The following is a 16,175-nucleotide window of genomic DNA, read 5'->3' as shown; positions in this document are numbered from 1 at the left end:
CTGTTTCCTCTTCATTTATTGCTCTCACATTAAATGAAAACAAAACGAATTTCTGTGATCGGGATCTATCAAGGAAGGCTAAAATATTTTGGTTAGTTTCAGGTTTTATTTCCACCTTACTGACAGCACAATGAAGTTATTTTTGTCGGTTTGCTAAAGAGATTTGGCTTTTATTAATCTTTTCCGCTGAGTCAGTCAATTTATTTGAAACGAAATGTTTAATTTCACACTGTTGGCTAGTTTCAACTGTTCGCTGCATTTCAAGTGCATGTTTTCCAACTTCTAGCTTGTATGGCATTATGCCATAATAAAGAACCAAACATGAGATAATGCTGGACATAAGAATGTGCACTTTAAGCTGAATTATGCATTTTAGTATGGTTTACGAAATTCCGATGCTCTTGAAGTATCCTCTGATGTCTTGTTTCTTTTATGACATAATGCAAGATCTTTTACTATTTTACACGTATGATCGTATGGGCTTCCTGCAACATCGTAGCTGCGCAAGCACAGTGACGCCTGTTATCTGGTGCTCTCTGGTAACTGCTGAAATGAACCAATTTCTAACAGGTCAGGGGAAAATATTGCGAGTGGTGGTTTGAAAAGCGTTACTTTCAAAGTAAATTTTCTTTTACGCAAGATGAACTATGTGCGAGAATGTACAATGAATTTGTTAAATCGCAGAGTGTTTGACTCTCATTTAAAAATCAACTCTTTGAGGACGACCATCTAGAAGAATTTTGAGCCCAGAAGATCAGACATTTATGTCATTATTAAAAATTTTACTGGCACATTTGAGTGATGTATCTTAAAGTGTAACACATGCAAAGAAGATCAAGCTTAGCTTTTCTTGCAGCTTATTAATCTTCAAGACCAATATTATATGTGAAAGCTAGGTGTTTCTTGTACCACCACTACATATATTAATTTAAACCGTTCACTTTCCTTATTTGTGTGTTTGTGCTACTTAAGAGTGATCTTGCTATTGGCTGACTACATCACATGTCCTAAGCTGTCATCAGCTGGCGAGATCACGTGACATGAGCTACGACTGACATACAAAAGCGCGTCGCAATCTCGATTTCCATGCTTCGGAAAGTGACGTGGTGTTTCGTGGAATTCGAATTTATACGTTCGTAGCACGAAATTTTCAGCATTCAAAGAGCTTTCCGTAACGTGTCCCCCCCCCCCCCCCCAAGTACATATACATAAAAAACACTGTTTTTCTGCGGGTATCATTGTTGCAACTTTTGAACTTTTGTTTCATGTTAGGAAGAAAATAAGTTCAAATCTTTATTTTTCTAATGTCATTCACTGTGTGCTTAATAATTATTTTAATTAATATGTACAATGAAAATAGTTCTTCGAAGAGGGTGATGAATTTTAATTTTCAAAATGAAACTTATTCTGCAAATCATATTTGTGCCTTCCAATTTTCAGTTGTTGTTGTGAACTCTCACATTAAATATAGTCACAAGTTATTTCAAGAAATAAAAGTATGTGTTATCCTACCTAGTAAAGAGAAACCATTCCTGTCATTTTCTGCAAGTTTAGATGTATTGTTGTTGTTGTTGTTGTTGTTGTTAAACTAAGCCATGTATTCACTCACGAGGGAGTAGTCCAACCCGATGTATCGAAACCTGTCTTGAAATATTTTACACAAGAAAAATACACTGAGAGAAATGCACTGTGTGAATTTTACATGCTAAGACGCACTGCAAGTATTTCGTGTTAAAATTACTTATTTTTGACACACCAAGAATGACAGCAGTTTATACAGCCCTTCCTGGCTAGCGTGCAAATCACTGAATGAGCAGAAGCAGCTGTGTGTCACAAAAATCCAGAGTGTGTACAAGTGAATTTTAAGCACTTAAACCATACTACAATGACACATATCATTAATTTTTTTGGATGCCTTCCAGAATTACACACCAAGAGTCCCATACAATCTTCATTATGCATGTAGATAGTTTATCCTTCCTGAGACCTGTGAATCTCTACAATATTTTGCCTGTTGTCAATACTGATACAGCCAAGATACATGTCTACCCATTCCTGAAAGAAATGTGTGTTAAGGGATTGATAGACAGACAGTCAGACAGCTGATCTGTTGTTGCAGATGTAATTCTTACAGAGGGTACCAGCAGAGGGCAAAAATTCATGGCAGTGTTTCATGTCACATTACCGACATATTCCATCAGTTGCAACTTTATTTTGGCGAAATGTAATATTTCGTACATATACATCATTTATTACAATTCCTGTTGCACCATCCTTATGATAATTTTAGAATTTTGTAGATTTTGTTAACAATTAAATAGTTCATTATTTATTCCCTATAGTCGCCACAGAAATACAAAATGTCTATTGAGAGAGGAAAAGAAACATTTTCCTTATGCCAGACAGATCTGGCAAAAGATGAATCTGGATAATAGCAAGTAGGGCTCGCACACCAAGAGTTCCATACAGTCTTCATTATGCATATACATTTCATCCATCTTGGGAATCGAGAATCTCTACGATTTTGTGCCAGTTATTGATACTGATACAGGTATGATAAATGTCTACCCATTCTGAGAAAAGGGTATTAACGGATTGAGTTGTACTGCAAAACCTTGCTTCTTGCCAAATTTCATGATTATACATCAACAGGAAGTACCCTATAGGTTTTGATGTGTGAGTTTGCAATTATAAAAATATTTGACGTAAATGGCTGTATATATTTATTGCATTGGCTTAGAAGCTCTGCTTTTTCACACAGGCAAGGGACTGAAGATCATAGTATGCACCATAAACTTCAACTTGATACGTCTGTCAGTGCCTGAGCAGAAGGGGATGGATAGACAGGCAGCTGTATAACTATATATATATATATATATATATATATATATATATATATATGTCTGCTTGTGTCTGTGTATGTGTGGATGGATATGTGTGTGTGTGCGAGTGTAAACCTGTCCTTTTTTCCCCCTAAGGTAAGTCTTTCCGCTCCCGGGATTGGAATGACTCCTTACCCTCTCCCTTAAAACCCAATCCTTTTGTCTTTCCTTCTCCTTCCCTCTTTCCTGACGAGGCAACCATTGGTTGCGAAAGCTAGAGTTTTGTGTGTATGTTTGTGTTTATTTGTGTGTCTATCGACCTGCCAGCGCTTTTGTTGGGTAAGTCTCATCATCTTTCTTTTTAAATATATATATATATATATATATATATATATATATATATATATAATAGAGGGAAACATTCCACGTGGGAAAAATATATTTAAAAAGAAAGATGATGAGACTTACCCAACAAAAGCGCTGGCAGGTCGATAGACACACAAATAAACACAAACATACACACAAAACTCTTGCTTTCGCAACCAACGGTTGCCTTGTCAGGAAAGAGGGAAGGAGAAGGAAAGACAAAAGGATCCTTCTCCTTCCCTCTTTCCTGACAAGGCAACCGTTGGTTGCGAAAGCAGAGTTTTGTGTGTATGTTTGTGTTTATTTGTGTGTCTATCGACCTGCCAGCGCTTTTGTTGGGTAAGTCTCATCATCTTTCTTTTTAAATATATATATATATATATATATATATATATAAAGAAAGATGATGAGACTTACCAAACAAAAGCGCTGGCAGGTCGATAGACACACAAACAAACACAAAGATACACACAAAATTCAAGCTTTCGCAACCAACGGTTGCCTCGTCAGGAAAGAGGGAAGGAGAGGGAAAGACGAAAGGATTTGGGTTTTAAGGGAGAGGGTAAGGAGTCATTCCAATCCCGGGAGCAGAAAGACTTACCTTAGAGGGAAAAAAGGACAGGTAAACACTTGCACACACACACACATATCCATATGTCTGCTTGTGTCTGTATATGTGTGGATGGATATGTGTGTGTGTGTGTGTGTGTGTGTGTGTGTGTGTGTGCGCGAGTGTATACCCGTCCTTTTTTCCCCCTAAGGTAAGTCTTTCCGCTCCCGGGACTGGAATGACTCCTTACCCTCTCCCTTAAAACCCACATCCTTTCGTCTTTCCCTCTCCTTCCCTCTTTCCTGATGAGGCAACAGTTTGTTGCGAAAGCTTGAATTTTGTGTGTATGTTTGTGTTCGTTTGTGTGTCTGTCGACCTGCCAGCACTTTCATTTGGTAAGTCACATCATCTTTGTTTTTAGGTATATTTTTCCTTCGTGGAATGTTTCCTTCTATTATAACCATATAACAGTACAAGTGAACAAAAAAATCATTATTTTATATATATGCTTCTTGCCAAATTTTATAATTTCAACAGGAAGTATCCTACAGGTTTTAATGAGTGAGTTTGCGAGTATCAAAATATGTGAAGGTTAAATTTCATACAGTGCCAAGGGACTGTAGGCCTTAGTAGTGATATGAATTTCAATTAGATACATCTGCACAATCCTGAGAAAAAGGGTTTCTAACAGACAGACAGACATACGAATAGGCAACAGAATAAGAATTCTGTTTTTTACCAAATGAGGCAAGGAACCCTAAAAATTAATGCTTTCAGGCACTTCACATTAACCACTAGTTTTTTTAGACTGAATTTGAGTGTAGAGAGAAATGGTCCCAACCATTGTTGTGCATATTGTGCTGTTTACCAGACATACTTGATCAAATTCAGTAATCCACATTATATCGACAGCCTTTTCTTCATCCTTCTCAAAGCCAGAAGTGTCATTACATCCATGCATTGGGTCCAACATTATCAATGAATTATTTTGTGTAATGTCTAAGAAGATCTTTCAAATGAAGTGTTGAAAATCTTTCCATGTTTTGATACATCGATTACAAGATTTTTGAAACTAAAGAATCTGATTTTATTTTTTGTCCTACTTTACCATGAGGTTCCTGAAGAGAAAGCTGCAGAAACAACAATCTGTCCATACTTACCACTCACAATATTGCATACAAATATGCTATAGCATTCGTCAGTTGCACAACCGATTCTCTTTTTTTTCGCCCAAAAGTGATAAAGTGTGTTTTGCATGCAGTTCTTTCACGAAATATGAGTAATCAGTGTTATACAAAGCAATTGTGGGGATAACAGTGACCTTTGTCTTCAGATCAGCAATGAATTTCTCTACAGTATTGCCTGCTAGTGACATTCCTGTACATGTGTACTTGAAGTAAATTTCGCGATTTTGCAAATTGCTGTTCTGTATGATCTCTTGAATCAGCTTAACTAAAAGCACTGGAAGTCAGCAGTGTTCATGTAACTTGCAATTTGTATATCTCATACATCCCCATTAGTAACAGTGGATTGTCTCTCACAAGCAGTTCCAAATCTTTCATAGTTTTTCTTAAACAATTTTATGAATTTCATGTAGTCACTTAAGTCTTTCTTACGTTCACACAATTTTTGCTCAGATTTTACTGAAAGAAATTGGCCTTAGACACTTTGTTTTCTCCTTCCTTTATTTAACCAAAAATTCACAGCCTTTTTTCCCTCATGGAAAGCTATTACAGCTCATTTTCTTTGGGCTAGGAAGGTATACTTGTGGAAAGATGTGAAAGAACAATTTTCAACATTTCATTCTCGTATTGGCACAACTATCAACGTTAAAATCACAATTCACAGAATCATCATAATTATTTCCTATTTCTTCTAATGTTTCCAGTTTCTAATAAAATTTTGACATCATTCGCATGAATGTCCAAGAAAGTAACAAGTCAATAATGCATATGTAGATCTTTGGGAGAAGTAGGTGATTTTGATTGTGTACCACATTCTCCATATTTCATCTTTGCCAGATTGAAAATATTGATTGGATTCCACATTACTGTTATCTCTGGAACCAGCATAAAGACAGATGCTATTACCAAGCATATATGAAGGAAACACAATGAATAGTAATTCACTTTTGTATCTATTATTAACATGTACCAATATTACAGAAGTAACCAGTGACAGTTATGGCTATTAAATGAGTTGCAGATTTGAGCGAATAGTTAACAGTGAACAATGGTGTCAAAAAATCTGGCAGTGGAAACTGAAATTCGCAGTTACAAACTACAATCAGGTTGTGTTGTGTTATTTGTTTACTGATACATCAGCAACTAAGAAATGCACCTGCTGTTCTGCGTATGCACAGTCTGCTACAGCTCTGTAAGGTTTTACCTTTCTCCAGCCCCCTGGTGGCCTATTTTCAACATTTTAGAGTATTTGAAGTGCATCTTAGCCAAAATTTTGTCAGTGCATTTTTGTTGGCATGTTCTTTCTTTACAAAAACAGCAAGGCAGATTTCTTTAATATCCCACAGATTCAGATTCCCCTCTTATACTAAGTATCAGTAGGGAGAACATGCCAGAGGTACTTGGGCTCTAGATGACAGTCACTTCTCATACCCTCACAAGACACAGCCGCTGCAGCAAGCAAGTTGGTGCCACACTCTGACGAATGTTTACTGCTAAATACTGCAGCCCAGGTATGGTAAGCCAGTCTCTGGCTAGTCACTGAAGCCTTTAGCTATGCACCATTGAATAGTAGAGTTTTGATTTTGCCTGATTTATGTTTGTGATTTGGATTGGATTGTTGTATATGCTTAAGATGCCATTTCTACATTCCTGACTTGTTTTGGTTATTCGTTCACTTCATGATGTCTGCTGTCATTTACCTCTGGAAGTGCCTGTTTCAATCTGCTGGTCTCTGTGTTACCAGCAGTGCGAGTTATCATAATCTGTGTTCTACATCTGCAGAGTAGGGTAGAAGAGTTTCGACATGTCACATTGGGCCAGGCCATTGTCAGTATATAGACCAAATGAAAAAAAACAGAGTTGTGTTAACTGTAGGCTAGTAGGCTACAAGGCAGAGTTACTACAACCCTTTACTTGGATTTTCCAGTGATTTCAAGTGTTGCCTGAGCAGTACAGATGTGGGTATATGGTTAAACTAACAGTGTATGTCTTCCTCAAAGATATTTTGGTTTTTCACGTTATTTTTGTAAGTATGTCTTCTTAAATGTTCCAGTAATAAGTTACCTGTAAAACTGGGGTTTTTTCCTTGCTGTGAATGACGGAGAACATTGTGACACTCATTCTCTTCTTGGACAGATGTTATCAGCAGTATTGTTACTATAGAAGAATAACACACTTCTGTGAACAAAATATTTTTATGAAGTATATTTAGTGCTCTTATGTTTAGTCAATGTCTAAATCAGTAGAGATGAAATGTGCTCAATTGAGTAAGGACAATGGAAGGGAACAGTCATGACCCTTTTGAGAAATCTTTCTGACCTGTACTTGAAGTAATTTTTGGAAAAAAAATTACTAAAATTCATTAGGGTGGCCTAGTATTTGAGCTACATTCTTTCCAACTGCAACTTCAGTGTTTTGAGCTTCCTAAGTTTCTGCAAAAAAACTACATTCTGAGCACATCATTCAAATAATTGTTTAGTGACCATGAAGTTGTGCCTGTTGCACAACTACACTGCCTGACAAAAAAATTGAAGCACTTAGTAGGGGAAGAGGGAATGAAATGAAACTTCATAGGTTGACACAGTGTGTGATTACAAAATCGAGTCAAATTTACAAAGGACTTTGCAGTATGATCCCATGTGTCATTGTATATTGCATACCCTCTGGCATAATGTATGCTCTAGTTAACTTGGAAAGGTTGGCGTAAAGGTGTTGTATCCACTCATGAGACAAGGTAACCCACATGTTTTGTAACTTGTCCTTGATAGTCTGGGCACTGTCACTGGGACAGAGTTGATGTCTGAGCCGGTCCCACAGATGTTCTACTGGGGACAGATCTGGAGACCTCAACATCATGCCGACAATTCATAGAGATATGAGGCGTGTGTAGAGTAGTATTGTCCTGTAGGAAAATGGTATGATGATAATGTCGCATGAGAGTCAACACATGTCGACACAGGATGACCATAATGTACCGTTGTGCCATCAGTGTTCCTTCGACCACTTGAAGTCATACCTGATGGTTCCACACACCATGATCCAAGGAGTAACACCGTTATACCTCTCCAAAAAAACTGGAAGAATATGACTTCTCTACAGTTCACCGCCATATTTCCTGACAATGGTCATCTGGAGTAATGTAGAACTGCGGTTCATCACTAAATGCTATGTGACACCATTCATTAGCATCCATGCATCCCAGCTATGGCACCAGTCCAAATGTAGGCATTTGTATTGTGTTAACAGCAGCCTATGCCTGGTATGGAAATTCCATAATCTGGGCACTGCAAGTCTCTGACCAGTGATGTAGGATGTTGCAGGGAGTCCATTACTTGTTCTTGGATGGCAAATATGGATGTGAAGATGTTACTATGTTTGTTTCATGCACAGTATAACAATCCTTGCTTGTGGTGGTCAGATGTGGTTGACCAGAACCTTGACATTTCTTGTCCGCATGTTTCCGTGCACTCCAACATCGGACCACTGTCACATCCAAATGCCCCACAAATCTGGATATTGCACATTTAGACTCTCCAGCCAAATAGATACCCAGATTGAGGCCCTTTCCAGACTCTTCAGGTACTGATAACACTTTCTTTTATGACTATACAGCATTTCTTTGCCATACATATACTGTGGTCAGTTGGAATCTGATGCTGTTTATGCCCCTTATATATCTTACCAGGCTCGGTAACAACATATATGACACTAATGCACTTGAGTGGCCTTTCTCCATGTCGCAAAGAATTGCAACTCTACTCATTTACATACCCGATGATGGTGTGTACATGTAAGAAGTAACATTGATATCTGACCTTGTCTTTTGGGAGAGTCACTTTCTTTTTTTTTCCCCCCCTCCAGGCAGTGTAAATGTTCATTCAGGTATAGCGCAGCTGAAAAGTTGCTTGTAAAGAAAGACAACACCATATCCAGAAACTCTCACATTATTTTTCCAATAATTATGTGATTTATGCCCTTTGATCTTAACACTTAAGTGTTCATTTGTAGTTCAGTAAACTTTTCCTTTACATTTCTACTTAACATTAGTCTTTTCCATCTGATTTTTCACATTGCTCAGATTTCTTCACACAAAAAGAGAGCGTCCAAAAAATTCTCATTTGGCTATGTTGTGTCCATATGGGAGCCTTGGAACCGTTAAAAACATTTTTTATTTAATGTTGGGTTGTAGTAATAATGTCATTCTGAGATAGTTTTTTATAGACATAATGTAAGAATAAAATATTTTGCACAGAAGTTCAGAATCGGAAGTGGAGAGGAGAATGAAGACATGAAGTTTATGAATTGTATTATTTTTCATTAGAAAATATAATTAGCATCAAACACTTTCAACATTTCATTTAATAATCCAGGCCGCTGTAAGTTTCTCTTAAAACTACTAGGGTTATTGTCACCCGACACCCCCTGCTTCAATGTCTGAACGGCTGTAAAATGGAAATCATAGTGAAAATCAAACTGTTTTATTTGCAACATTCAGCTATACCTTCCAGTTACTGTAGTTCCAGTACATAGTCACCAATAGCGTGGTACCAAATTTTCAATACCCTCATCATAGATGGCAGCCGCTTGTGCTTTCAGCCATTTCTCTGTGCTGATCTGCAGCTTCTTATTTGTGCCAAAATGCTGTCTTTCTAGCCAGTGTTTCATGCGAGTAAAGAGATGAAAATCAGAGGCAGCCAAGTCTGGGCTGTAGGAGTGTCTTTGTTGCAGCTGCAGTGTACAGCTGAGCATTCTCATGAAGAAGACCAATGCCTGATAGTAACATTCTCTTTGATTGTTCTGAATTGCCTTTCCCAGATCTTCATGAGAGATGCTGTATGATGCTGCAGTGATGGACATGCCATGTTCCGTGAATAACACCAACAAAACTCCTTTTTGGACTCAGGCTTTCAGCTGGATCACTTTTGCTTGCACTTTTTTGGTTTACTGAGGAAATGAGAAAGTATCCACTGTTTGGATTGCAGTTTTATTTCTCCATTTTTGAAATACACCCGAGTCTCGTCCCCAGTAACAATTTCATTCAACAATTATCTCCTTCATTGTGAGAGCACTGGAGAAATGTTGATGTGGTGCCCATTTGCTGTGTTTTGTGATTGTTGGACAGCATCTTGGGAACCCTTCTCGTGCAGAGTTTCCAGTACTGAAGTCCCTCACTCAGCACAGAAATTGAGAACCACAATTTTCTTAAATTGTCTGATCCACGCGCTAAACCAGATCATCCATTGACACTTGCTTTCTTCCCTAATCACATGCATCGTGAATGTCTGTATGTCCTCCTTCAAAGTTTCTGCACCATTACCACACTTTGTTGTCTCTCATGGAAGTTTTGCCATACGTATTACTTACTTGTTGATGAATTTCGGCTGTGTTGTGCTCTTCAGCAAGAAGTAGTGACTGACAGCACACACTTCACAGGAGACAGTATTGTTCTAGGTATGTTAACGTGCTCACTACATGCTCAGTACTGACAAGTGTGATGGGCGGATGAGACACACTGCAGGACGCATATACACGAGGCTTCTTTGGATTTTCACTGTGGTTTTAATTTCATTGCCCACCAGACCTTAAAAAAAATCTCTCGTATACTCCAGGCATGTAGTCCCTTTCTGACCTATCACAATGGTTAAATATCATATAGTTTGAAATACCTGCAAAAGTAGCTTAGGTATTTTCTTTAAATATGACCATCTTATTTGTACCATTAAAATTATTTAAATTCATTGTAGTTGTACTCTGGGCCTCATTTTAGATTTATTCACTGTTTGCAGTCACACCACGTGTTAGTGAATTTCAAAATTTAAAAATAAAATACTTTGTCTGTTATTTCAAAATCTTAAAGTAAACTGCTTTGTCTGTTTACAGGAAAGTTCCAGCAGAACGCAAGACTACCAGCAATCGTACCCGCAAAAGTCTTTCAGTCAGAGAGCGACCGAAGGTTAAAGGCCGCCCCACTTCTAAAGCCTCAGCAGTCACTTCACGTACCGGAACCACACGGGACAGCTCTAGTGATGAAGAACGGCGACCCGTGCAACCTAGTGAAAGAACACGTGCACGTCAGAGGCGGCACGAAACGGATACCCCAAAGTCAGCGACACCGTCGGCTTCTGGTTCGGGATCCGGAGGTTCAGCATCGGGCTCAGGCTCCGGTTCCAGATCACCGTCAGCAGGCTCAGGTTCGAGTAGTGACGAATTGCTTCCAGTGCCTGCCCACTCCCGTGCCCGTGCGCCGGATATCTACTCGGATACAGATTCGGATGGAGGTCGGCAACAGGCACACCCCTTGCGCACCAAGGCAGCTGTCAAAGAGTTCTCATCACATGCCAAAGCCAGCCGTCCAACACTTGAAAATGGCACAGAACGTTCAAAGACAGCTACTCCATCTGTGAACAAAAAAGGGAGCCGTGAGGTAGTTGGTGGATCTACTTCAGAAGGGACCATTTCCAAAGGCAAGGAACCTTCCAAATCTACTACACCAGTAAAGAAGGAATTTGATCCTACAGAACTAATAGTACCTCAAAGGCAAGCAGCCAAGAAAGCAACTGAAAGTATTCGTTGTTCGCAAGGGAGACCTAAAGAGCAGACTAGTACTGAACAGCAAGACCTTGTTAAGACATCTCCACCAGTAATTGAGGAACCCAAGAATAAACCTAAAACAAAACACAAAGGTAAAGAAATAAAGGAGTCAAAATCTGGTAAAGAAGGGAAAACAGGAGATATCTATGATTTTGAGAAAGATGTAGGTGAGGCTCAAGAAATTTTAGCCTATGTTCCTCAAAGGCAGGCGGCTAAGAAAGCGGCAGCACACATTAAAAGTGGCATGACTAAACCAACCACTGAACCTGAAGCAGATGCTTCAAAGGTGAAGAAGGAGGTTTCAGATTCAACTAAAGTAAAGAAGGAACAGGAAAGTACAAAATTCAAGAAGGATGAAAATGACAAGCAGAAAATTGTAAAAAGTGTAGAAAACAAATTGGTGGAAAGCAAAACTGGGGAAGCAAAACACCTTGAGAGAAGTAAAAGTGTTTCGAAAAGTAGAGATGCCGTCTCCTCTTCCTCGTCTTCGTCTTCATCATCAGATTCATCGTGCAGCTCAGAAAGTGAAGAAGACACAGACACAAAACCTAAAGCTCCATCTAGAATTGTAAAGAGGGAAAGGAACACTAAATCTAATGACAAGAGGAGTTCTTTAGACAGTATCCCATCTGTGCAAAAGCAGGGTGAGAGTGGTGTTAAGAAATCTGCATCTGTTTCTGATAAAAAGAATGTAAGGGAATCTCTTGAGGACCGGCCCTTTCTCAACAAGGAAGACCAGTCCTCAGATTCTATATCTGGATCCGGTAGTGGCAGCAGTTCCTCCGGATCAGCTGACTCAGACAGTGAGGTTGAGACAGAAAAGGCGAAGGACGCAAAGTCTAATATCAAGGCCTCACTCAAAGGTGAACAGACTCAAGTCCATGGCAGTGGAAGAAATAATGCAGACTCTGAGCTCACAATCGGTAGCAGGAAATTCAAGAAGGCGCCTGACAAGAAGCTTAAAACTTCCGACGGGCGGCCTGAACTTGTATTTCAGCCGCCGAATACTGAGACAGAAAAATCAAGAGCAAAAGGGTCAGAGATCACAACAGGGACAACCACCACCACCACCACTACCACCACCATCACCACCACTACAAGCACCACTGCCACCACAAGCACCACTACCACCACAAGCACCACCACCACAACCACCTCCAACGCAGCCACCACAACCACTACCACCATTCCTACTACCACAAGCAGCAGCAGCAGCACCCAGAAATTTGAAAACAGTAATAGACTCAGAGATACTGATGTCAGGGCAGGAAATACGCCTGGGATCTCATCAGGGTTGGACCATCCCATCAAACCATCCGTTGAAACAATCTCATCAAGCGAAGGACCTTGCACCAAGGGTACTTCGCGAGCTTCCGAGTCCACGCCCATATCTGCGGCGGTACAGCAGCTCAGTCCTAAAAAGGAACAGTCTAACACGACAACAGAAGCAAGGAAGAGAAAACCAGGAGATGGGGCTGAAGATACAGAACTGTACAGTCAAGTTATCAATTTGTCCAGCAGCCTTGAAGCACGTTCAGATGATACGCTCCATCAAAAGACCTGCGACGCCTCCACCAAACCTCCGCTCAAGCAAGCTTCGAAAGCAGAAGAAAAACCATTAGATACTGAAATATGTGAAGAGGGTAAGAAAAATACCAAAAAGATTTCCAGTAACATAAAAAGTACAGATGACCAGCCAAGCAAGAAAATTGAACGGGAGTCATTGGCGAGCAAACTCGAAAGAGAAATTGCTCAGAGAAAGGCAGAGAGAGATCCAATTGGAAGGAAAACATCAAAAAGTTCTTTAGACAAACTCTTGGAAAAACGGGATAAAATTGAAAAACTCTTTGGTTCGAAGGTAGATGAAGAGTCTGAAAAAGATACAGATCATCCCATTAATAAAGAACTTCCGAAAGAACTGTCTGTGAAAAACAAATCCCCACCAAAAAGTCAAGAGAAGCATTTACCAATTAAGGAAGAGAAGTTGGAAACGAATGTTTCAAAGGAGAAAACTCCCGTCAGAGAATCTCTATCAATGGTCAAAGAAAAGCTTTCTGTATCACGGGAGACTAAGAAACCGTCACCACGAGAGATGTCACCTAGAAATGTAAATAAAAGTAAGGAAACCAGTGATTCAGAGAGTGCAAAGAAAGTTTCAGTTCCTGATGTTATTGAAGGAAAAGAGATAATAAATAAAAGCTCTAAAGTGAATTCTGTCATTGCAGACAGTATTGATAAAAAGCAGAAGAATGGAGAAAATGATTCAGTCATTAAGAAAGCAGAGAAAGATCTTTTCACTAAGAATGGAGATAAGGAAATCTTTCCAAAGAATGATAACTGCAATCTGTTAGAGACAGGAGTTACTGAAATAGGCATTCCAAGTGTTACAGAAACTGCTGATGAAGAAAAGGGGAAGAAAAAGTCAAAACAAATACCCAGATGTAGGAAGAAAGAAGTAAGTGTTTTGAGTGATCCTGAAGGCAGTCTGGAAACTAAAATGAATGGTCCTAAAGTGGAGCCACTGGATGCAGCACCTTCGTGTGAAGTAGTACCAGATGTTAATGTAACTGAAGTTCAGTGCCTGTCTGAAATAAAAGATATTAAGGGAACACCAGTCACTGTTGAATCTGTTTCTGATGTGATACATGACAAACCTAAAAATGAAAGTAATGTAATTCATAAAGAAGATGTGACGCCAAAAATTCAAAGTGAAAAGTTAGCAAAAGAAGAGGAATTGGATGAAAAACTTATTTGTAACAAGAATCAGAACAGTGATCACGTGATAAGAAATTCAAGTGGTTTTGACTCATTAGCAACTGTTCAAGCTCCACCTGAAAGGACCTGTAGTTCAGACACAGTTCAAGACGATCAAGAATCAACTGTTGCAAGTGTTCCACCTGTAGAGACACGCAGAATTTCCTCGAGAACACCATCTCTAAATTCTTCTCTTTCCCAGCACCCACAGAGATCCATATTTTCACCCCAACAGCCATCAAAGGACCCAGGGGTTGCTGAACTGTTTGATTTTGAGAATGACATTTTGGCAGTTGATGAAACAGCAGATGATGGTTTTGGAATTCCACGTGATCCAGATGAGATGATGCGGGCTCCATTATCTTTCTCTTTTAGTAATGAATTTTTGTTCAAGGAAGACTCTAAAGAGGATAGCGCCCGTGAAACTTTGAACCTTGTGGAAAAATTGCGTTTGGACTATGCAAAAAAATCAACTGCTGGTCAACCAGAAACAGGTTCTGTTGCTGAGTCAACACCTGCACAAGTTTCTCGAGATACAGCGTCACCACGTCCATTAGCACCACCGCCGCCGCCACCCATGACACCAGTACCACCACCTCCAACATCTACTCCACCTCCACAGCCACAGCCACAGCAACAGCAACCACCAGCAACATTACCACCACCTCCATCACAACCAGTACCGTCTCTACCACCACCTTCACAACCACCGCCATCAGCTGCACCAGTGCAGCAGCAGCAGCAACAACAACAACAACAACCGCCTCCACCACCAACACCAGCAGCACCGCCACTACCGCCGCCGCCGCCATCACCTCTACCACAGCCTCCATCACTGCCACCACCGCCTCCACCTCCACCACTTACACCTACACCCCACTCAGATGATTCCTTGATCTCAGTTGAGCATACGCATGGAGTTAATGTTCAGGAAATTGAACCAATAAGTCAAACATTGCCTCAGCCACAACCTCTCCTTTCTTCACTCCCACCACCGCAACCACTTCCTCCTCCACAAACACCGCAATCCACTTCTGAACTGCAGACAAATGATCTCCTCCTCCAACCACCCACAGAAAACCCTGATCCTTCTAGAACACAACCACGACCAACTTATCCTGACAGCTATGGGTATGAGTGTCCAGAAGGAGAAACGTCGTTGCCTGGATGTGAAGGTGCTGGACATGGAGGACGCGGGGGACCAGGTCCTGGTCAGGCAGATGAGAGATGGGTTCCACCCAGTGGGGCTGGCTCTGTGTATGAGCCTGCACCATATGCTGAACTACGGGCACGCTCAAAGTGGTCAGATTCAGAGATGATACCGAACAGGAGATCATCAACATCATCGCTTACTTCATCAACGTGCTCATCACAACGTGAAGACCCGGCATCAGTCACTTGTGACATCCCTGGTGGGGGTGCAGGACGACATGATGAACTATCTGCTCTGAACAGTGATCCTACTGGCAGTGCTTATGGTCCATATCCACCTTGTGCATTGACGGATGTACCACCATTTCGCTACTCAGAAGCTGCACCATATGTGGGTCCAGCATCTGTTGCCCTGTATCCTACAGCTGCTACTGTACCGTGTGCCTTTTCATCTCCAGGTCATGGCACTGGACCAGGACATGGAGCAGCTGTTTTCCCACCACCGCCACCTCACTCACATTATCCCCCAGCTGCTTATTCAACTCATCCTCTCCTTCAAACGGTGAGTTTTGATAGTTGTATTGACCAATTTTTAGTACAAAGTCTGCTAGTAATGTTTATTAGATAACATCTTGCCACTTCCTTATTTCTCGTCTCTTCCTTCCTCCTCCTCCTCCTCCTCCTCCACTTCTTCTTCTTCTTCTTCTTCTTCTTCTTCTTTGTCCTTTCTCTTGTTTTATAGCTTGGTAAAAGGAA

At 40.3% G+C, this 16,175-nt stretch overlaps 1 protein-coding gene across 1 annotated transcript in view; it reads left to right on the top strand.

Moving 5' to 3' along the window:
- The window catches only part of LOC126187296 (PHD finger protein rhinoceros), a 246,764-nt gene that overhangs the window by 159,409 nt on the left and 71,180 nt on the right, over positions 1-16,175 (top strand). Inside the window, exon 15 of the mRNA XM_049928284.1 lies at positions 10,803-15,981. Coding sequence (XP_049784241.1) covers positions 10,803-15,981 — 5,179 coding nt within the window. The remainder of the gene's footprint in view (positions 1-10,802; positions 15,982-16,175) is intronic.

This window comes from Schistocerca cancellata, chromosome 5 (assembly GCF_023864275.1).
Source record: "Schistocerca cancellata isolate TAMUIC-IGC-003103 chromosome 5, iqSchCanc2.1, whole genome shotgun sequence".
NCBI classification, from domain to species: Eukaryota; Metazoa; Arthropoda; class Insecta; order Orthoptera; family Acrididae; genus Schistocerca; species Schistocerca cancellata.
The sequence above is the reverse complement of the archived record's forward strand: the minus strand, read 5'-3'. Positions and strand labels throughout refer to the sequence as shown.